This window comes from Pyrenophora tritici-repentis, chromosome 2 (genome assembly GCF_003171515.1).
Source record: "Pyrenophora tritici-repentis strain M4 chromosome 2, whole genome shotgun sequence".
Taxonomy (NCBI): Eukaryota; Fungi; Ascomycota; class Dothideomycetes; order Pleosporales; family Pleosporaceae; genus Pyrenophora; species Pyrenophora tritici-repentis.
Genome location: NC_089391.1, coordinates 4462584 through 4483827, shown reverse-complemented (window position 1 = coordinate 4483827; position 21244 = coordinate 4462584). Strand labels below are relative to the sequence as shown.

At 51.6% G+C, this 21244-nt stretch overlaps 11 protein-coding genes across 11 annotated transcripts; 4 read left to right on the top strand and 7 right to left on the bottom strand.

The window, feature by feature from the left end:
• Positions 1–126: 126 nt before the first annotated feature.
• PtrM4_071530 (DPBB-1 domain containing protein) lies at positions 127–1241 on the bottom strand (the record flags this gene model as incomplete). The annotated part of the gene is made up of 4 exons (XM_001941543.2): positions 127–230; positions 298–423; positions 485–618; positions 676–1241. The coding sequence occupies 4 exons, from the start codon at positions 1239–1241 to the stop codon at positions 127–129; spliced, it is 930 nt and encodes a 309-aa protein (XP_001941578.2).
• A 538-nt stretch (positions 1242–1779) lies between these two features.
• On the top strand, positions 1780–2417 carry PtrM4_071520 (CUE domain containing protein; the record flags this gene model as incomplete). The annotated part of the gene is made up of 2 exons (XM_001941544.1): positions 1780–2058; positions 2118–2417. The coding sequence occupies 2 exons, from the start codon at positions 1780–1782 to the stop codon at positions 2415–2417; spliced, it is 579 nt and encodes a 192-aa protein (XP_001941579.1).
• Positions 2418–2832: 415 nt separating this feature from the next.
• Positions 2833–3803, top strand: PtrM4_071510 (Atrophin-1 multi-domain protein; the record flags this gene model as incomplete). The annotated part of the gene is made up of 2 exons (XM_001941545.2): positions 2833–3120; positions 3216–3803. 2 exons carry the CDS (start codon positions 2833–2835, stop codon positions 3801–3803), a joined length of 876 nt encoding a protein of 291 aa, XP_001941580.1.
• An 87-nt stretch (positions 3804–3890) lies between these two features.
• Positions 3891–4742, bottom strand: PtrM4_071500 (uncharacterized protein; the record flags this gene model as incomplete). Its single annotated transcript, XM_066105946.1, has 1 exon — positions 3891–4742. The coding sequence occupies one exon, from the start codon at positions 4740–4742 to the stop codon at positions 3891–3893; it is 852 nt and encodes a 283-aa protein (XP_065964573.1).
• A 10-nt stretch (positions 4743–4752) lies between these two features.
• Positions 4753–5433, bottom strand: PtrM4_071490 (uncharacterized protein; the record flags this gene model as incomplete). Its single annotated transcript, XM_066105945.1, has 1 exon — positions 4753–5433. The coding sequence occupies one exon, from the start codon at positions 5431–5433 to the stop codon at positions 4753–4755; it is 681 nt and encodes a 226-aa protein (XP_065964572.1).
• A 2347-nt stretch (positions 5434–7780) lies between these two features.
• On the bottom strand, positions 7781–8849 carry PtrM4_071480 (endo-polygalacturonase precursor; the record flags this gene model as incomplete). The annotated part of the gene is made up of 3 exons (XM_001941546.1): positions 7781–8036; positions 8089–8303; positions 8355–8849. 3 exons carry the CDS (start codon positions 8847–8849, stop codon positions 7781–7783), a joined length of 966 nt encoding a protein of 321 aa, XP_001941581.1.
• A 1158-nt stretch (positions 8850–10007) lies between these two features.
• Positions 10008–13079, top strand: PtrM4_071470 (LacA, Beta-galactosidase; the record flags this gene model as incomplete). The annotated part of the gene is made up of 3 exons (XM_066105944.1): positions 10008–10155; positions 10217–11052; positions 11106–13079. The coding sequence occupies 3 exons, from the start codon at positions 10008–10010 to the stop codon at positions 13077–13079; spliced, it is 2958 nt and encodes a 985-aa protein (XP_065964571.1).
• Positions 13080–13209: 130 nt separating this feature from the next.
• On the bottom strand, positions 13210–14444 carry PtrM4_071460 (acetyltransferase; the record flags this gene model as incomplete). The annotated part of the gene is made up of 2 exons (XM_001941548.2): positions 13210–13752; positions 14175–14444. 2 exons carry the CDS (start codon positions 14442–14444, stop codon positions 13210–13212), a joined length of 813 nt encoding a protein of 270 aa, XP_001941583.1.
• Positions 14445–15817: 1373 nt separating this feature from the next.
• PtrM4_071450 (aspartyl protease) lies at positions 15818–17457 on the top strand (the record flags this gene model as incomplete). The annotated part of the gene is made up of 4 exons (XM_001941549.2): positions 15818–16331; positions 16416–17141; positions 17225–17294; positions 17454–17457. 4 exons carry the CDS (start codon positions 15818–15820, stop codon positions 17455–17457), a joined length of 1314 nt encoding a protein of 437 aa, XP_001941584.2.
• A 64-nt stretch (positions 17458–17521) lies between these two features.
• On the bottom strand, positions 17522–19234 carry PtrM4_071440 (ribosomal RNA-processing protein 8; the record flags this gene model as incomplete). The annotated part of the gene is made up of 1 exon (XM_001941550.1): positions 17522–19234. The coding sequence occupies one exon, from the start codon at positions 19232–19234 to the stop codon at positions 17522–17524; it is 1713 nt and encodes a 570-aa protein (XP_001941585.1).
• A 427-nt stretch (positions 19235–19661) lies between these two features.
• On the bottom strand, positions 19662–20801 carry PtrM4_071430 (EutG, Alcohol dehydrogenase, class IV; the record flags this gene model as incomplete). Its single annotated transcript, XM_001941551.2, has 1 exon — positions 19662–20801. One exon carries the CDS (start codon positions 20799–20801, stop codon positions 19662–19664), a length of 1140 nt encoding a protein of 379 aa, XP_001941586.2.
• Positions 20802–21244: the final 443 nt, after the last annotated feature.

The following is a 21244-nucleotide window of genomic DNA, read 5'->3' as shown; positions in this document are numbered from 1 at the left end:
ATAAGTCAGATCTAGAAACCCAGAATATATCCTTGTATAAGCGGAGAATATTATCTTGGCCAAAGACGAGTCACAGTTGACTCAAGTCTGAGTCACAAACTGTGTACTATGAGAAAATGACACCCTTTACAAGAAGTACCAATCTACCTTGACCCTGCCAAGGTCGTGTGCAGCCATCTTGTCGAAGTATACGGGTGAGACGTCGATATCATTGTAAGCGCAACCAACGCCTGGGAGTGAGTTAGTATCAGTGTTGTGAAGGTCGGCAAGATAAAAGTCTTCGTCTGGAATACTTACATCTGTCGGCAATAGTAAGTTCGATGCTGGCCTCCTTGCCAGTCCTCTCGTCAACGCGGTGAGCTCGGATCTTGCGGCCACATAGCTTGTTATGGTTTGGGTTCCCGTCTACCATGTTCTCATCGACTATTGTTGGAGTACAAGTTAGCTTATCTCGTAAACGATATAGACAAGGGGGGTTACTTACACCTGCCGTGGGAAATAGAGACAATGGGGTCGTTGTCGTTGTTTGTGATGCCACAGGCACCAAGTCCAGTACTGTAGTAGGTAAAATCGCCGGTCACGACGGTTGCGTTATCGGGCTTAGCCGGTATGTTGTTGCTAAGCACACGTGATTAGTGTATGTCACGGAGGTATTCTGTTCCAAGGGCAACGTACTGGGAGCCGGTCGTGAGGCCTACTGCGAGACCAATGATGAGAGCCAGAAGGGAGAGGAAGGTGACACCGATTATGATAAGTAGTGTACGGCGGTTGATACGATTGTTGAGATATGTTTTTTGTGGCGGTAGACAATTGTTAAAGTGACGGGAAAGAGTAGAAGCAAAGGTACTAGTTTTTATAGCCCCTAAGCACGCCAGAGCACCACTTGCAAACCGCTTCCTCTTACTTGGCTTCTCATCACCCGCTTCATATGCAATTGAGGAGGCAGTGTCGCCGTTCGCCATGCCCATCTCCATCTCTTTCGTTTGCATGTTTGAAGGTGCATCTTGTGTGTGTGGGTATGACTTGCTCTCGCCTTGCTGGTCGCCGGGAGCACCCAATTGACTAGAATTGGGGGTGTCTTCGCTCGCCGCATCTATTGCAATCTCTTTCGTTTGCGGACTCGAAGGCGCATCTTGTCCGTCTTCTGTGATGACCAATCTTATAGTCGATGTCCTGCCGCTGTCCAGATGCGCGCTCACGGGTCTCGGTACCGGCTTCCTGGGTACCGGAGTGGTACTCATGTCTTATCTATCACCAATAAAACGCGTAACGGGCGCGTCGAAAATCACAATGGGTATCTTGAAGCAAACGGGGTATAATGCATTAAAAAACGAGCGTAGTGTAGAGGGAGCGGACGCCGAGGCAAAGTATGCCTAGCATAAGTGTAAGTGAAAGTTTGGGTCCGGGTGGAGTTGTGGGGAAAGAGTGAAGCTTATGGACGGGAGGGTGAAAGGCTCACCAGGGGTATCCTTGGCGGCTAAGATGTGACGTTCCCAGTTCCGGAGATTTGCGGGTTGCTGCCGAAGCTCGCCCGACGCAGCCAACGGTGGTTTTAAGGTACGTCGTTGACATGCCACTTCACCCATATAGATATCGCGCTATCGACAAGAAGTCCCTGATAGCTAGTCCTGACGTCTTCTGGTCGCATAACCACCATACCGACTGTCTTCCCATAATCTACAACTGTCGTAACCAAACTCTCTTTACGCCGCACCTCGGCACACGTCAACTCAACCGCAAGCAACTCGACGCCACTCGACTCATATCGCGCGAACAGTCATGGCGGAGCAAAGCGTCAACGTGCCCCAAGTGCTCATTTTCGTCGTCGTCATCTTCCTCGTTTCACGGTGGTACCTCAGCAAGTCGGGAGATGCAGCGCCAGGCACGCGGGCAGCGGCGAACCGCGCTACAGTCCGTGTGAATCCCGCGCACATTGACCAGGTAGCCGAGATGCTGCCACAGCTGAGTAGGAGAGATATCGCATGGGATTTACAGAGGAACGGGGGAAATGTGGCTGCAACAACGGAGCGGGCGTTGAGTGGGAGGGGTTTGGACACTGTAAGACTCACCACCAGGCATTTCTCGATACATGTGACAGTTTGCTAATTCTCGAACAGGCACCACCGTCTTTCCAAATAGCGGCCCCTGCCGCACCACGAGCCCCTCCCGCATCTGCACGAGCCGCTGCACCAGCGAAACCCGCTCACCCTGACCTGATAACCCGCTACAACCTATCCTCTAAGATCAGCCAGACAGAGCAGTCAGCCCAGGAAGGCCAACCGAAGACCAAGTCATGGAGCGCCGATAAGAATGAGAGGCAAGCAAACTTGCAAAGACGACGAGAAGAGATGATTCTGGCAGCACGGAGAAAGCTCGAAGAGCAGGAGAAGGCGAAAGCCTCCAGCCCCACTGCATAAAGAACCCTTTTATATTGTGGCGTCGCCGGGATGGATTATATGGCGACGAGCGAGTGTGTTGGTAGTTATACCCTGAATCGTCATGGAAATGCAAGCGTACCCCAAACTTCACCAATTTGTCCACCCCAACATTGTAATTCACAACATCTTACTACCAACCCGTTGTACATTCGGTACATCTATCTCCTGCCTGTAATCGTTTCCGGCGCCGATGAGCCCTCGCGTCGCAGCCTATAATTAGCCCCCCACCCCGGGGCGCAAATACATTGGGGCCAAGACTATACCTCATCCGCCCCAATCAGGCCATCACCCATGTCGATACCGGCAATCTCAAATAAATCCTTTGGGAACCGATGTCTACTAGATCCCGGGATCGTGGCTCCAACCTCCCATTCTTTTACGCCACTTCTTCTCCATGTCCACAGCAGAAGTCTTCAGTGCTCTGGGCACTCCTGCACGAACAGCTGCACGCGTGCTCCTCGCACCACGCTATATTTTCAACGGCTTTGCGCCGCTCCGGGTCTGGAACGCGAATGCGTATGCACAAGCGCGGTACGGGCCGCTGTACAAGTACCGCTTATGGCTGCTGTTTGACTGTCGGGATCTCGAGGTTTTGGAGAAGATACTGAATGAAGGGAGTGATGACGATGTATTGAGGATGCGAGAGGCGAAGATGGAACAGTTTAAACTCGTGGCTTTGGTCGTATGTACACCTACACCCCTGCGCACAGAACAGAAAAAAGGATCATTATGCTGGAATAAACGTGGGAAGAGACAACATGCTGATACAGAACCCAGGGCGCCCTTCTCGCAACTTTGGCTTTACAAGCACTCTCCATGCCGCTCCTGGCGGAAACTACCTTCATTGTGAGATCGAGCTTTACCGTTAGCACCACGCTTTCCCTGCTCGCCACCTTTTTTACTTGCATTCAGCAGCGCGAGCTGGGCGTTGTGTACAAAGCCTCGTCCTTTCGTATGTGGCTTTCAAACGGCATCCGGTATACCAATTCTTCGAACCAGGTCGTCCTCCAGTCCTCTTTGGCTAGCCTAACTTTGATGGAAGCACCTTACGAGTTGATCAGTTTGGCTGTTGCCAATTTCGTTGCAGGCATGGCGGCTTACATGTGGGATATTTACAAGCAACGGTTGGAACTACAGAAAGAGAGTGGATGGGCGCAGAGTGTGGCGATTGTTGTGTACTTTGCGTTTGGGACGGGGTTTGCGTTTGCCATGTTTCCGGTTTTGTTGGGGAGTAAGGATCGGGAGGTAAAGGCTGCGGCGGCGGAGGAGCGTGCAGATGTGGAGATGGGTGTTATAGCAGCGAGGAAGGAGATGCGGTGGGAGGCCAAAGCAGAATCGGAATCCCGCGGCAGACGGTCTTGTTAACGCTGTAGGGAGGTGGGATCATTCGGAAGCAGGATATAGTACTATCGTAGCGTATTTACTGGCTATAGAACAATAGCAGATGTATATTCAACAGGGAGAAGAGACGGTATCCGAAGTACAAGCGGTATGCTTGCGATGCCCGAAAAGAAGTCCATATGCCAAGTGTTCGTATGGCATGAGCAGTCCCTCTTGGAATGGAAATTCAGGGCCTCTTAGAAGCAGGCAAGCAGCCAAGGATTGGTACATGTACGAGCTCTTCTGGAGCTTTGGTAGTACTGCGAGCACTGCCTTGGTGATTTGCCCTTCGTTTCCCTTCCAGTTCAGCAAAAGCAGGACCACGTCGGCCCCCACCCCGGGATTCAGTACCGCTTCTTGTATCATCTCCGTAGTGAAACAGATCTGGTCTCCTTTCATGGAAAGAAGTACCTGCATGGTTTGGTATCCATACCATATATTTTTAATCACAGTACGAAGAATAGCTTCTGTCACCTCAATACTTTCGTAGTAGTTTTCGAGGAGGTGCTCCATGATTGTGTCCGCGTCCCCGTGTTCTGCAACGGCTATGAGGACTTTTACAAGCTCATCTCCTCTTTCGGTGATGATAAGGGTGAGGACACTCTCTTTGGAACTTCGCCTTCCGTCTCTTATATTAGCAGAGAACAATTCTTCTTGAACCGTAGGTGCATCTCTGAGGTAAGTGTGAGAAATATCGATAGAGATCTCGTCAACATCAGGCCAGTGACGCTTCTTCTTCCGTAAGGTCTCATACTCAACCACTGCTGCCACGAGTATTCTTTCTGTGATGACAATCTCTTCTCCTCTCCTTGTGAACAATAGCTCCATGATATCCCGCCCCTCGCTCTTATTATGCGCTACTGTCTCCAAGATATCTTCTGTAATTTTGGCTTGTTGCCCATAATGATCGAGAAGAAGTGCCATGGATTCTGATTCATTCTCTGAGTCTTGTCGCCTCACAAAGCACTGGTTCAGAATTTCCCACTTTGCTCCCACTTTGAGCTAGCAGTAACTTTAGCGACATCAGTCCGTATTTCTCATTTCGTAATGATGCAGCGAGGATCGATTGCGAGATTTCCACTCTGCCACCCGCATAATCGAGTAGTAATGTGGTTATCTCAAGAGCGTCCTCTCCATGCTGTACTGCTGCAATAAGGATTGCACTCGTAATTTCAAAATTACTCCCTGAACGATCAAGAAGCAATTTGATTACGTCTAGCCGATAAAACCGGCGCTGTAGTGATGCCACCAGGACATATTCTGTGATTTCCACTTTATCCTCCATATGATCGAGAAGTAGTGCCAAGACGGTTGGACGAAGGAATCGAACAGATGTAATTAGCATTTCATCCGTGATTGATATGATAACCTTTTCTTGATTCAAAAGAATCTTCAGTGCTGATTTACCTCCATCATATGCCGATTTTACGACGGAGTCCGTGATTTCAATCTTCGTCCATGTGGAAGCAATCATAAGATGAAAAACTTCGTCGTCGTCGCGGTTTTCTACAGCAGCCACGATAATGTCTTCGGACAGTGACATGCTCTCCTCCTTTTCTTGAAGCGCAAAATCCACCACTGCTGGTTCACACCATCTTGCAATGTCGATCATCATTCGCTCAGTAATCTTGATGTCGTCCCGCTTGTGTCGTAGAAGAGTCTCCACAACACTCGAGCTAAACCTATTGGTGATTCGACTGAAATATTCCTTCGTGAAACAGCTTGGAGTTCCGGTATTTGGTGATGATAGTCCTGTAGCGATTGCGGCTAGCAATATCTCTTGAGACTCTGCATGGGCTCCTCTTACCTCTTCTAAGATTAAAGCCACTGCCATCATTCTTGATGGCTTGTCCATAACATCCTAGAATGACTCTTGTGGTTTTGCACCTTCAAACAAGTGTGATGTCCATGCCCAGATAAGTGGAAATTCATGTTCGAAAACTGTCACCACACCCGGGACTGAAAGCCCCGAGAGCGAAACTGAAACAATTGAGAAATAATCCTATCGCCTTCGAATGATCGTAGGACTCGCCACATCTTGCAAGCTACAGATAATGTCACCTTCCAAGACAGGGTTCGCGGTCGGATGGCAGATGAAGGTTTCGCGTGTGAGATCTGCGTCAACACTAAAAAAACCAGTCGCTCCTCTGCTGAAATTTATATCCATAACCTGCTGGCCGTCAGGTTTCGTTGAAACGCCGTTCACGCTACCGATAACGCAGCCTCTTGCATAGATGCGCACTAAGTCGCCATTCCCTTTACTCTTGACAGACGTCTCTTTTCCAAGCAAGAACCGGAGGATTCGGCGTGATAGGTTTCTCCATGAAATTTTGTAATTCACAGGTAACAGCCCGTTTCGTCAATATCTTCAGAACTAATACCGAGTAAGGCGTAGACTCTGTCGTGATTCCTGGTAGCTTCATGCATATGATAGCGGTTTATCAGCTCGTTGAGAGAACATATGTTTAAGGATGTTCGCCCGGGGTTATGGTGTTCAAACTTCGGCCGAAAGATCGCACCTCTGATTAATGATGTGACTGCGTAAGCTTGATTTCACAGAACCACATCAGTACCATGTATGAAAGCATCAAGGCCTAGATAGAAGGCGTGGCCATCCATTTCGATATTACCACACGTCACCAACATACGTCGGGCGGCTGCTGCTTCTTGTAGTACCTGGTTTGCTTGTTCAGCATCTATCTGGGTTTCATGAAACAACTGCCATCTTACCCACACCCGTCGAAACCACGATCGCTGGAGCAGAAAATTCACAGCAATTTTTTGTTTCTCGCTAAAAGTCGATTGGACCAGGAGCTGAGGCCCGGGACCTAAACACAAGCCCCCAGATTCTTTATTAATCGCGTGTGAAGACGCTGACGCTGAGAGGCAAAGTGTAGGCGACTCCCGTACCTCGGAAGCCTCTGTTGTCTCGACCTCCTTGTGTTCAGTCGAGGATATCGGGCGCAGATTTGCATCTCTGATTGCTTCGAACGCCGTGCTACTGTCATCTGCCTCCTCACCCAGCCAAACAACGACTTCTTTTGCGACAGCATAGATTTGCGCCATCAACTGGATCTGTCCAGATTTCTCATCGTCATCTTTCTGATTGATGCAGAGAGCGTCGATCCAAAGAATCCGTGCGAAAGAAGTATCGCGTAGATGTAGCAAGGCTGCGTGGAGGTTCGGCGTAACTTCAGAGCGGCAATCGCCTATGTAGATGGAATCCGGATTCTCAGAGAGACCCCAGACGTAAGACAATGCCTCATATGTGTGAGTGGGTCGCGTGGCTTGCCGCGTTGCCCGGGCCAGGTAAGAGACGGAACAGGCGAATAGCGTTGATGGGATCCGACAGCGGCGAATAGCTATAGGTAGACATATTTACCTGAATGAATTATCTGCTGGTCTGGTTGGACGTTGTTGACTGAGTTCGACAGGCAGCAGCGATGTGATGGGACCGCAGCCACATTCGCTTAAGCGGCTAAACATGATACTGAATGCAACTAGGCCCCAGACCCACGTTATCAACAGGCTGATATGAATCCTACCTGGGTGGGAGGCGTGCAGTAAGGCTGAGGTGCGCTTAAGGTTTTGAATGCGCTAAAGCCGATGCTACGTCATCGTAGCTTCCACTCTTCGTGGTCCAATCGCGAAGTTGGCAAGCGCAGCTACCAAACATGGAGAGAACAACGATGGATATCACCTACTACAAACTACAGACGATGCTTGGGATAAGAAGATCATGATGCAATTTCTCAGAGGTATTTACAAGTTACGATTGTGCAAGCTAGCTAGACGTCAAGCGCTCGCTTTTGGAAGGAAAGTACTAACAAGAATAAAATATCTACAATGCAGCATCAAAGCGTTCTGCAAGTTTTCCAGGATTTCGCCAGCCTGGAAAAGGTGAAAAGAGCCCGAGCAAGCTCAAGGTTTTGTTGCATAGAGCAATTTGTACCAATGATTGTCTATGAGCACTTCGTAACGCTAGGTACGTTGGTGCAGCTGCCATAGGTCTTACCGCCGGTCACGGAGACACCAGACCAAGTCCAGCCAGTGCATGAGGTGCTGCTGCCGCAAGTGACAACGACATCGAACCCGCTGCTGGCGACAGCACCGGTACCAGAGATGTTCTGGAGCGTCAGACCGGTGATGGGGATGCCGGTGCCGGCGGTACCGTGCAGATCGCCACCGTCGTAGTTTTGCTCGATCAGGATGCCGTATCTATATGATGTTAGATTACCTTCAAAAGTGTTAGGAGCAAAAGGTGGCCTACTTGGAGATTTGAGACAAGGTGATGCCTGAGTAAGTCACTTTGTTGATCTTGCCAGTCTGGCCAGAGCGGGCCTTTACGCGGATACCGTTGGTGGACTTTGTGACTTGAGAGTTTGAGAAGGTAACGGTATCGACAACGTTGTCGCTACGGCCACCGACTGAGCCAATGGATAGACCGTGCCCTCCTGAGCAGATGCCGTTCTTGAAGGTGATGTTCTAGTCATGGTATTAGCTGGGAGTACTGTGCGACATGCATGTAATACTCACGGTTCCGGAGTTTATAGCAACGCAGTCATCCTGGTTGAACACCTTCGCACCATCAATGACGATGTTGTTGCTTGACCCGATGTCAAAGCCATCGGTGTTGTGGCCCAAGGCTCCCTTATCACCAGCAGAAGCATCGATGGTCATATCAGTAATAGTGAGACCATCACAGCCGTTGATGCTGACAACTTGTACAGGTGGGTTCTTGATCAAGATGTTGGAGATGGAAGAGCCGGTGAGCGAGTGTGCGGCGAAGAACTTGGGCTTAACTTTTCCATTGTCACCCTTGCCATCCCAGTAGAGAGCACCCTGGCCGTCAAGGGAAGATCCCGCTGCACCCTTGACAACGATTTTGTTGCCTCCGATGGAAAGAAGAGGTCCCTCCCACTCCTTGAAACCGAAAGTGGTGGTGCCTTCAAAAATGACCGTGGTACCATCAGCCAGCTTGGAGAGATCAAGCGTGGTACCAGCTGGTACATCGAGGCTGGAGAGAGTCATGGTGGAACATGAGGACTGAGCCTTCATCGCTGCAGCAGCTCCGGTGGCGCCTGAGAATGTGCATCCCGCACGTTTCTGGGAGGGCACTGCGACAGCAGACGCCGCCAGGGTAGAAAAGAGTACGCTAAGAGTTAGGGCAACCATTTTAAAGATGAGTCTGATACTGAAGAGAAGCTTGAATGTATGAAGGATGCGCTTGGCTACTTGGCTATGTGCTTGTATCTCCACATATATATACATTATTTAGGGGTCTGGAATTCCCAGAGATTGATGTCCAAGCCACCGGATCGACATGTATCCAGCGATGCGGTTGATGCGTTCAAAATTTTCCGGCGCGAATCTCTCCTTCGCAAATAGCGAAGAGAAAGTGGCTGTTTCAAAACTCCTCCAATAAGTGGGCCTCACGACACGTGAAATGAGTAGGTGGCAGCCACTTGAGTCGATTCTCATCGGTGCGTCAAAACTTCCTCCAATGAGTGAAGTAGCAGTGGCGCATTGTTTAGACTCCTGTAGAAATAGGTAGATTGTGGAATGTGACCACCTGACTAGTACCGGGCCTTGCGGGAACCACGAGGCTTGACATGCGTGGTGATGGCTACGGCCCATAGTGCTGGAGGCGAGCATGGGAACAAGAACCCCTAATCGGCCGAGGTAGTTCCAGAGGTCCACAAAAGTGGATAGGTCACTAGTCTATCCGTAGGACCTGATTGCCACAGGGAAATTTATTTCCGAAGGCCTCGTTTTGGCTCGATTAGTATTGAAATTGACCATGACTTCACTACTGTCAACCAGCTTATGTTTGTGAAGTTGACCTTGATTACGTGCGCAATTCCCAGCTTGCCCGTTCCGGCAAAGCTTCCGCTACTGCAGTCTCTTGCACACACCTCGGCCTTTCGGACAGATCTTACTCCACGTACCCCCGCAAATGTTGTCTCCCTGGGGGCACTAGTACCTTGCATATTTACCCCGCGTATACATTTATCCATGGCAAATAATAAACCATCAATGATATCGTCGCGTGGCATATAGGGCCGAAGCGCGATCTCCAACCGCGGCTGGATTGCATGTGGAAGTCTCGCCCGAGCTCAAGAACGACATCATGTCGCGAAAGTTGCCTGGTGTCCCTTCTACGATTTCCCCTATACGACAGATGTCAACATGAGACTCGTTCATTTTGTTTTAGCTTTCATTTCGCTGTTTGCTAGCGTGCTGGGTACAGGTAATGGCGTACAGACGGATGTGGAATGGGATAATGGATCCCTCATGGTCAATGGCGAACGCGTCATGGTCATGAGCGGAGAATTTCGTAAGCCTTTATTTCTACCATAGGGTGTAATTTCTACTGACCCTGTATCCGTAAATTACAGACTACGCGCGCCTCCCCGTTCCTGAGCTATGGCTAGATGTGTTCCAAAAGTTCAAGGCAAATGGCATGAACGCTGTCAGCATTTACTTTTTCTGGTCGTATCATTCTCCGTTCAAAGGCGTGTACGACTTCACAACCCCTGCAAAGGACATCCAACATCTGTTGGACTTGGCAAAGGAAGCGGGGCTCTACGTGATTGCGCGACCAGGGCCATATTGCAACGCCGAAACTAATGGTGGAGGCTTCGCATTATGGACCAGCGACGGAAGTGGCGGCAAGTACAGGACTTCAGATGAGACTTACCGCCAGGCATGGTCTGAATGGGTTGCTGAAGTAGGTGAAATCATTGCAAAGAACCAAATCACCAATGGAGGGCCGGTCATTCTAGCGCAAGTTGAGAATGAGTTGCAAGAAACGGTTTACGACCCAAAAAACACGTTGGTGGTCTACATGGAACAGCTTAAGACTGCTTTCAAGGACGCCGGCATTGTAGTTCCCTTGACGCATAATGAGAAAGGGTTCAGATCGAAGAGTTGGTCTACAGACTATAACAATGTTGGTGGCGCCGTCAATATTTATGGCTTGGACAGCTACCCCGGTGGCATGAGCTGCACGAACCTCGATACTGGTTTCAACCTGCCGCGGACCTACTATCAGTGGTTCCAGGACGTCTCCCCTACTCAGCCAGAGTACCTTCCAGAGTTTGAAGGTGGATGGTTCCAGCCATGGGGCGGTTACTTCTTTGACCAGTGCCAAGCGGAGCAAAGCCCCGAGTTTGCGGATGTGTTTTACAAAGGCTTGATCGGGCAGCGTGCTTCACTATTGAACCTATACATGGTACGTTAGAACCAGAGGAGGCCACACGCGATCTTTGTGCTGATTTGATATAGGCATACGGTGGCACGAATTGGGGCCATCTCGCCGCGCCTGTGGTCTATACCTCGTACGATTACGCCGCACCACTACGCGAGACACGAGAAGTTCGCAACAAGTTCAGACAATACAAGCTTCTCGCGCTCTTCACTCGCGTAAGCAAAGGCCTCCACAACACGTTGATGGAAAGCAATGGCACTGCAAACGCTGTCGACAACACTGCCATCTGGACCTGGCAGCTCAAGAACCGCGATACAGACGCTAGGTTCTACCTCGCGGAGAATAACAACACTCGCACGCGCGCAGTGACCGACTTCTCGATAACCGTAAAGACGTCTGCGGGCAATGTTAAAATTCCGAGCATGCAGCTTGCAGGTCGGCAGAGCCGGTGGGTAGTCACTGACTACGATGTGGGAAACAAGACGTTGCTTTACTCATCGGCTGAGATTGCTACATATGGTTTATTCGATCGACCTGTCATCGTGTTTTATACGCGCGAAGGGCAGACTGGAGAGTTCGCTTTCAAGTCGCAACAGAACCTTACTTTCAACACGTACGGCGCGGAGTCGAATATTGCGAGCGCACCGACAAACGGCACCTACTCGCGTTTTACGTACACCCAAAAGAAGGGGGCCACAGTTGTAGAGTTTTCTAACGGTGTTCTTGCTTACTTCCTAGATATCCCATTGGCATACAACTTCTTTGCGCCAGCAACGACTAACGACCCGAACGTCACTCCAGACCACCAGATCTTCGTACTTGGCCCTTACCTGGTTCGTTCAGCCAGTGCTTCTGGGGGCAAAGTCGCCATCATTGGTGACAACGCCAACGCAACCACGATCGAAGTATACGCAGGATCCAACGTCGATACAATAACATGGAATGGCAAAGATCTCACTACATCGAAGACGCCATATGGGTCTCTGACTGCCAATCTCGCTGGAACTGCAGATCGAACAATCAAGCTCCCAGCCCTATCAAGTTTCAAGGCCGCAGAATCCTCACCGGAGACCCAGCCCTCATACGACGACAGCAACTGGGTCATCGCAAATAAGACCACGACGCTAAGCCCCGTGAAGCCCCTTACCCTGCCAGTCCTCTTCAGCAGCGACTATAAGTTCTACGCCGGCGCCAAAATCTACCGCGGGTACTTCTCCGGCAAAACCGCAGCTTCCCTCAACATCACCGTGCAAGGCGGTGCAGCCGCAGGCTGGAACGCATGGCTCAACGGCCAACCAATCGGTTTCCAGCCGGGCAACGCATCGCTGACTTCGACCACCGCCCTGCTATCTTTCAAAAACATAACGCTCAAGGACACAGACAACGTCGTCACTGTCATAACAGACTACACAGGCCACGACCAAACCTCCACCGGCCCCGCCGGCGCCGAGAACCCACGCGGTATTCTAGGCGCCCAGCTTCTCAGCGCAAACGCAACTAAACTCTCCTTTTCGCAGTGGAAAATACAGGGTAACGCTGGTGCGGATCGGAATATTGATCCTGTCCGCGGTTCCTTGAATGAAGGCGGTCTCTATGGTGAACGGCTCGGGTGGCATCTCCCCGGCTTCGATACTTCGGGCTGGGAAAGTGCGAGTCCGGTGAGCGATGGGGTCACGGGCGCGGGAATCCGTTGGTTTACGACTTCTTTCTCTCTTGATGTCGACGACGATCTCGATGTTCCTGTTGGTATTGAGCTTGGCGCTGTAAAAGGCACGGTTGCAAGGGTCATGATCTTTGTGAATGGGTATCAGTATGGCAAGTACGTGCCGCATATTGGGCCTCAGACGCGCTTCCCTACCCCTCCGGGCATTCTTAATATGCGGGGGGAGAATACGCTGAGTGTAGCGATGTGGGCGCAGACAGACGCTGGTGCTAAACTGGATACGCTGAGGTTGTTCGAGTATGCCAGGTATGAGAGTGGGTTTGGATTTGGGGCAATTGACGGCAAGGCGTTGCAGCCAGGGTGGGAGGATAGGACGCAGTTTGTTTGAGTGGAGTGATAAAACATTTAATGTATATATGAGGATTTTGTCCAATCTACTCGTAAACTCCCCGCTATACGCTCATGTGCATTGCTAGAAAATCTTTTCGTCGTTAGAGTCGTGTAAGGCAGTTTCGAAATCAATGGTCCCACCCATCGTCTCCACTGTCCGCAAAATCCATCACCATGTCCACCCAGTTGCCACCACCATACTGGCACTTGCTCGGGCCAACCTCCTTGAACCCGGCCTTTTCATAAAATGGTATATAGCGATCCCTGCAAATAAGTGCTATGCGACTGGCTACTCCCGCGTCCTTGATGCGTTGCGTGTAACTTTTCAGCAGAATCATACCCAGCCCCTTGCGCGCAAAATTGGGGTGAACGCAAAGAGAGTGAAGACATACTGTCTGGCCATCCTCGTTATGGCCTATACTAGGGGCGAGTTGGTACTTTGTCTTCCAGTCCTTGGGGTAGTCCATGGCGTCATCGGTAACGAGGGGCGACTTTGCCTTGGTAGAGATGATATGGGCCAGTAGCACGCGCTTCCGATCGCTGTCTGATGAGTCTATGTGAGGAAAAGATCGAGTTTTGATAAGTTCACCCAGGGGGCCGGAGTTGGTGGGGTAAGCCGATGAGAAGAGCCCGCTGCAGAGTTCGCCGCATGTTTGCAGACGGTATTCGAGCTAGGTGTGGTTAGCGGCGTGGTTCAGGTACTAGGGTTCAGGCAAGGCTGATTTGTTGTTGATGGTGTGATTGGAGATGTGTGCGAGGAAAGGGCGGGTCACACAAGCCACCGAAAGAAGAAAAGATATCTCACTACATGTGGTCTAGTTATGTGCGCCACGATCGATGAGCTATGATTATCAAGACGCATGACGGTAGGACAACGCTCGTAATGGCGTATAAATATGAGACACGACAAGTGACAATATACAGACAGCTAGCTAGAATGCAGTGAACTCAATCGAGTAACTGGAAAATGGAGCAGAGCGCACTGCTCGATGCCTGACGATGCCCAATGGTAGTACTGAGAGAGAAAGAAGGAGCAAGCCGCGAAGGCGATTTCCTCATCAGGATAAGGCGGAAGGAGACAAATGGTCCTCACCTTTTCCCGCGTTGCAGCTTCAATAGGATCAAAAGCCGCATGCTCGAGCCAGTCGCAGTCGTCCAAGTCGGCCACATTGAGCAGCGAAGCGTAAGGCCTGACGCCCATCTGTTTGAGCCTCTCCTCCTGGGCAATATGGGAGCTGCGGTGCGGCACCAGACTATTCGACGATTGCTCCACGGGTTCCGGGCTAGCGACGGTCTCTGGGGTTCTTGACAGTTTGGGCATGCTATCCAGCGTCTTCTTGTCTGCTAATAAATCTCGTGGCATCTTGGCGGTTTTCAGCGACGCGCGACGGGAGCAATTGATGAGTATATTGATGGCACTGCAGGAGGAAGCGCTGTGATGAGCTGGTAGGATTCGCGGTGCCTGAAAAGGTTCACGAGACTCTAACTAAGCCCCCGCCTTTGCTAGCGGCTCGCTTCGAGTGCCGCTGCAGATCGTAGCGTCAGGGCTGAGAAGGACGGCCCCGGGACATGCACACGATAGTCATGGGCAGTTATCAGATGAAACATGTGGGGTGGGTTTTGTTTTTGCGCTGACGTGTTGGTCATGCTGTCATTTCTCATGTTCGCGATTGCTTTTTTATTTTGTCCGGTACTGTTCTGCTTGCACTCTCGCGCAGACGCCGGCGATACGTGGGGTGAGTCGTGGGGAGATGCACCGCACACAACATGAAGCTACAGATGTACAAGTCACCGGTGACCGGTTGCAGTTGCAGGGTACTGGGTCTAGACATGCTGCGCGCTGGTGGCCAGAAGTTGTCCTGCATGTCCTGTGGAGTCGACGATGCCGGCCTCAATATTTTCCACGTCGTTGGGCTGTAATGTTGCGATGGCGATATCAGCAACCCCGCGGCCATGGTGGAATGGTGGACAAGGCGCGCATAACCTCGGGTCTGTCGTATCTCATGGCATAGCAGACAATGAGGATGGTGACTCGCTCGGTGCAGTCGACGAGGTAGGGACTTGATGTGCTTGGTGCAGTGCTGCCCTGCCCTCCCCTCCTTACCCGCTTATGCTCGTGTGCGTCAACATCTACGCCCCTCACCCAGCCCGACGTCTGGTCTGATATATTGCAGGTGACGGTCTGCCCGTCTGTTGGCCTACGCCATACTCCCACAACATGACGCTGCTGGCTGTGCACTCGTCGCGCTGATTCATCCGCGTCGTGGGTTTTTGCGGCTCCACTGCGTTCCATTCCCTTCTTAGCAGACCCGAGGCGGCGACTGTGCCCTTCCTTCACTGCGTAGGAACACCAGCCCACGATCAGAAACATCGGCCCACGGCGAGAACGACGGGCTCACAGCGCTCCCCACTTGCCTGCTACGAGAGTCGCCCAGTGCGTCCTGCCATATAAGCAACGCGGCACCGAGACACAATCTCCCGACTCATCCCGCTGTCCCGCCATCCAACCCCGACCCAAAGCTCAACCACCACCCGTGTTACATTCTTTGGCCTCTTACAGTTTTACCCGCATACGCCCCAAGACCCGCTACGAACACCGCCATGTGAGTTTGTACCGAAACCGTTGCTGTGCGACCACTCCAAGCCCTCTGCTAACCCGCCGCTTCCAGGCCTCGCGTCACCATATCCATCACCGCGCCGGGCACCCAGTCCGACACGGACCTGCTGACGCTGGAAATGCCCCCAGGCAGCACCATCAAGGACCTCAAGGGCTTCATCGAGGCCGACACCAACCTCCCTTCGGCGTCACAGAGCCTCTACCTGAACGGCCAGCCGGTATCCATCGAAACACAAACACTAGAGGATGCCGGAATAAGGGATGGCGAGATGTTGGCCGTGGTGATGCGCGCCGCACCTCGACCAAACCGGAATCTTCACCAACCCGGACGACCTACCCAGCCTGATCCAGAGGGTGTTCGCCAGCTCGTCCTGAACGACCCGCAACAGATGCATAAGCTGCGTCAAGGCGACCCCGAGCTCGCCGCTACTGTCAACGACGCTGCCCGCTGGAGAGAGACGTACGCCATGCGACAGCGACAAGCAGAGGAATCTGAGCGCGAGCGTCAGAACCAGATCGCCCTGCTCAACGAGGACCCCTTCAACGTCGAGGCACAACGGAAGATTGAAGACATTATCCGCCAGGACCGCGTCGTCGAGAATCTGCAAAAGGCCTACGATGAGAACCCCGAAGGTATGCACAAACCCTCCGTTGCCCGTGCCTTGAAGCGGGGCGCGGGGTGCTCCATCATGTTGAACCATAACTAACTGCTAACAGTATTCACACGCGTGCACATGCTCTACGTCAACACCGAAGTCAATGGCGTACCCGTCAAGGCCTTTGTTGATTCCGGCGCCCAGGCCACCATCATGTCACCCGACTGTGCAGAGCGGTGTGGAATCATGCGTTTGATGGACGTACGGTACGCCGGTATGGCACGTGGTGTCGGTACGGCACGTATCCTGGGTCGTGTGCACCACGCCGAGATCAAGATTGGAGGTGCCGTTATGCCGTGCGCCTTCACTGTCATGGAAGGCAAGGACGTCGATCTGCTGTTTGGTTTGGACATGCTCAAGCGCTACCGCGCCAAGATTGATCTAGAGAAGAACGCACTATGCTTCGAAGGTCAGGAAGTACCTTTCTTGCACGAGTCTGAGATTCCCAAGAGCTTCGAGGAGGCCGAGCTAAACGAGCCTACCGTTTCTGGTCCCAATGGAGAGGAAATCGGTGCCAAGACGGGTGCAGTGCGGCCCAAGGGTTCTGCTCATGCTGGTCCCTCCAACGCTGCATCATCGTCATCGTCTCAATCGGCTCAGTCGGCACAACCGCAAGCAGCACAGTCCAATGCATCCAAGGCGCCCCTGTCGTCTCCAACCCCACTTAACTTTCCTCGGGAGCACGTCCAACAGCTGATGAGCATGTTCCATTGCAGCGAGCTAGCAGCCAGGCAAGCGCTGGAGATGTACGGGGGCGATGTCGAACTTGCCGCGGGTTTCCTTCTCGGTTCGTAGGAAGAAGGAGAGGACAAGGAGCCAACAGCAAATCTTCATAGTCATTACCTGGCCTCTTGCTTACCCTGAACATAGAAAGCATCGACGAAGATGACCCGGCGCAGTTCCTAATCACTCGTCGGTACTCGGCTTGGTTACAAGAGCGGTACTGGGAAGACGCACGACGACGACAACGACAACGACGACGGCCTTATTGAGCTCATGACAAATCATGGATAGCGGGCATGTATTATTCACACGTAGGGATAAGGATATAAGCACAATCGCATCCTTTCCACGCAATATGGGAGGTCATGATAATTAGATAGATGCAAATGAAGCAAAGGCTTCAATAAAATCTTTTCCTTCCTCTCCTTGACCACTTGGATCTCTCTACCTAATTTTATACAGACATGGCTTCAACACAGCTTTTTCTTTTTCATCCCCTTCTTCTTCGTCAGCAACAGCACTCATCCTCTTTCCCTTGAGCCCAAACTTCATCCCTCCGCCTCTCTGCGCCACTGCACCAGCTTTCTGATCATCCCTTGCGTTCTTGCCCTTGCTAGGATGCGCAGCCTTGACAAATTGCATCTTGACAAACATCTTGTTGCTCAGATCAATCGCATCACCGGGCCTCTCTGGCAACGCATCCAGCACAAAGCCACGCTTACGCAGGACGTCGATGAAAGCAGATACATCCGTGCCGTCCTTTCCCTCTTGCCCATCAACCACAACCGCAAGCTCCGCCTCGTCCTCCGAGTCCTCCGGCCCTTCAGCAGGCGCCTTATCCGCTTTTTGTTTCTTCGTCGGTTTCAGTAGTTTCTTATCTACATTCTTCTTCAGCGAGCCGATTGAGTTTATAGGAACACCGCCCTTTTTCTTATCGACGCGACCGAACCGCGACTTGATTTCCGAAACCCACAATTCGCCTTTCCAGCGCAGGATGCGGTATGCTTCGTCGATGAAGTCGAGCCAGTTTGTGCCCATGAGGGCGAGGCAGAAGATGGCTACGTCGACCGAGTTATCGGGGAGCGGAAGCGCCTTGATATCTGCGACGGTGACGAGGTTTTTGGAGGGGCCCGTAGGCTGCGAGAGGTCGAAGGAGTGGAATGTGAGGTTTAGAGATTGGAGGTGGGGTTGGAGGCGGTAGGAGAGGGAGGCTGTGCCGCAGCCCAAGTCGGCGATTGTGCTGTGGCCTTTAAGGTCTCGGGGGAGGGGTTTCGCGTCGCCGCGGGGAGGTGCGATAGTGGTGGTTTCCTCTTCTTCGAAACCAGGACCTCGGCGAACGGCGTTCTTGGGTGGTCCTCTTCGGTCTCTTCGCTGGTCCTTGGGCCGTAGCTTGCTGCGTACTAGTATGCTGTTGACATAGCTGTCTACAGGGTTTGATGGCCAGACTTCGACTTGCTGCGCAAAACCGCGGTGGTAGTCTTCGAACATGGAGGGGTCTTCCTTGAAGAGAGAAGCGCTGTCAGCGGAGGGCTTGGTATAAAGCGCTTCGTTTAGGTGGCGGAAGCGGGCGCTGGCAAGCTTGCTACGCATTGAGCGTTGGAGGGGAGTTAGGCCCTTTGGTTCGGGAAGGAGATTCTCGAGGGTTGGAGCTGCGGGGGTAGAGGCCGTATCATTCGCATTTGCAGCCAGTAGTTTATCTGCCTTGGACTCCTTCTTGCGCTTCTTCTTGTCGCGTTTGGATTCAGCATCGGCGGTTGTAGGTTTGTCTGTGGCAGGCTTCGCAGGGCTAGCCTTTGTATCATCTGCTGCCGTCGCATCCTCTGTCTCTGAATCTTTTGCGCCGTCTTCTCCCTGCCTCTTGTCTTTGTTACCGCCAGCCTTCCCTCTCTTCCTCTTCTTTCCGCGCTTCTCTTGCGCCGCCTCATCTGTGAATTCTACATCCTTCGCCTCAGCCTTCTGTGTCTTCACCACCTCACTACCCTTGCCACTCGCGATGCTTTCCCATTGCTCTGCTAAATTATCTGCATTCACCTGTTGCTCCTCTCGCTTTTCTTTCCGCTTCTGCGCCTTTTTTCCCGGTTTTGATTCTTTTGGCTTTGGCGCTTCGACCTGAGTCTTAACCTGCGCGGCAACGTTCCAGCCGGGTACTGAGAACATAATTTCCAAGTAATTGAGGTGGTAGAGGGGTTGTTGTTGCTTGAACACGAGATGCGCAAGAAAGTTCTGGGTAGCCCGAAATTTTGGGCGGTGGAACATTCCGCCGAAAGTGGGGCTTCAGCGCGGAGTTTCCTGCCTACTCTCGACCGAACATGGAACTGACACTGTCTATGTCCGGGAGGCGTATATAAGCTTCATGTAGTGGGATCGTATGTTCGAAGCATTGTTGGAATAGCTACATGCAGTTACGTACGGTTTGGAAATAGCTACATAATGTACTGACGTCCTCCTGGCCTTAAAATGTACCTAGCCATCACTCATGTCCTTGATCTGAGCTACCTATGGATCTCGAGACACTCTTTGTTACCGCAATCAATATACAAACTCTCATTAACAAAACCCCTCACAACCTCCCCTTCCCCGCCAGTCAAGCAAAAAGCCCTTTGACCAAACCCTCCACAGCCTCATAAACTTGGCCCTCCTTCTGCCCCCCAGTAGCTCGCTCCGTGATAATCGGAATCTGATCCTTGCCAACCTTGTACTTGCTCAAATCACTGTCCAGTTCCAGGTCCTTTACCAACTGCAAAACCCTCTCCCCAACCCTATCCGCATCTTTCTTCACATCACCCGACGCACTCTCGCCAATAAACGGCAACAACCTCACAATCTGCTCTGCAGCAGCAGGATCCTGAGCTTTGAGCTTGACCACATGCCCCAGCGTAAGACAAGACGTAATGCCATGAGGAATCGAATACGGTGAGCCAAGTGCATACCCCAGCGCATGGCTCAGTCCCAACCCGCCCTTCATGTTATACCCCATAAATCCCAGCGACGCAAAAGCCGCAAGCTGTAGCTTCGTAATTATATTCTCGTTCTTGGGGTCCTTCTTATACAGGGGCAGAATCTCGAACAACGTGGCCGCAGATTGTAGAGTGAGCCACCGCGCAGGCATCTCCGTGGCGGTGGGATGATACAGTAACTCAATGGCATGATCCATGGCACGCATGCCTGTGCTCATCCAAAGACGCTCGGGTGTGTGAAGAGCAAACTTGGAATCGTAGATTACAACGCTTGGGACTAGTTCTTTGCCTCTGACACCGGTTTTCACGCCGTCGGATTGCGTGTAGCCGGCCATGAATGTGCATTCACTTGCACTCAGCGTGGTTGGTATAGAGATGTGGTAGAGGTAATTTCCAGTCTTTTCGTGTAGACGGTAGCTGATTGCTTTGGCGCTGTCAATGGGGCTTCCGCCACCGATAGAGATGACGGTATCGATGCTATCATCTTTCTTTACTAACTTGGTTGCTTCGTCGAGTTGTGCGACTGGTGCATGTTCTCCGATTTTGGAAAAGGTGCCTGCGTGTCGCGAGCCCAGAAGTTCCTCGACTTGTTTTACGAGGGGTGTTTTGTTGGCGAGTGAGTTACCGGTGATGATGAATGCTTTGCTGGACTCTTTAGGAAGACAGGACAGTAGATGCTGTTTGACAGAGTCGGGTCCATAATGCAGTCTCTGAAGTTGCGTGGGCTGCCAGAGACCGGACAGGGGATAATTTGTTGCGTCTGTCATCGTGGATTTGTTACTTGAAGTTTTATACCAAACGCTCGTTGAACCTGGAAACTGGATGCAGCCTAAGCTTTTCTTTGATGAATATAGTGTGAATTTTTCGAACCAACGAGACTGTAATCTGGTGGTACCGGTCCGTGTACTGCTATATCTACGTGCGAGGGTAGATGCTTGCTTAGTCAAATTGCTGTATATCCGGTTTACCAACATATGATTGAATTAGATGTTATATACCTCAGATGCCGGATACGCATGGATGTCAAAGATGGTGGCCAAAATTCCCCATGACGTAACTATTGTCCACATCGATGACCGATGAGGCTATCCCGAGGTCTAGAGGCGGGGCACGAATAACTACGTACGTAACTCCAACATCTCAAGTAAACACTGGGAGCTCAAACGAGACCAAGGCGAGATATGGACATCTGAGCCCTCAAATTACAAGC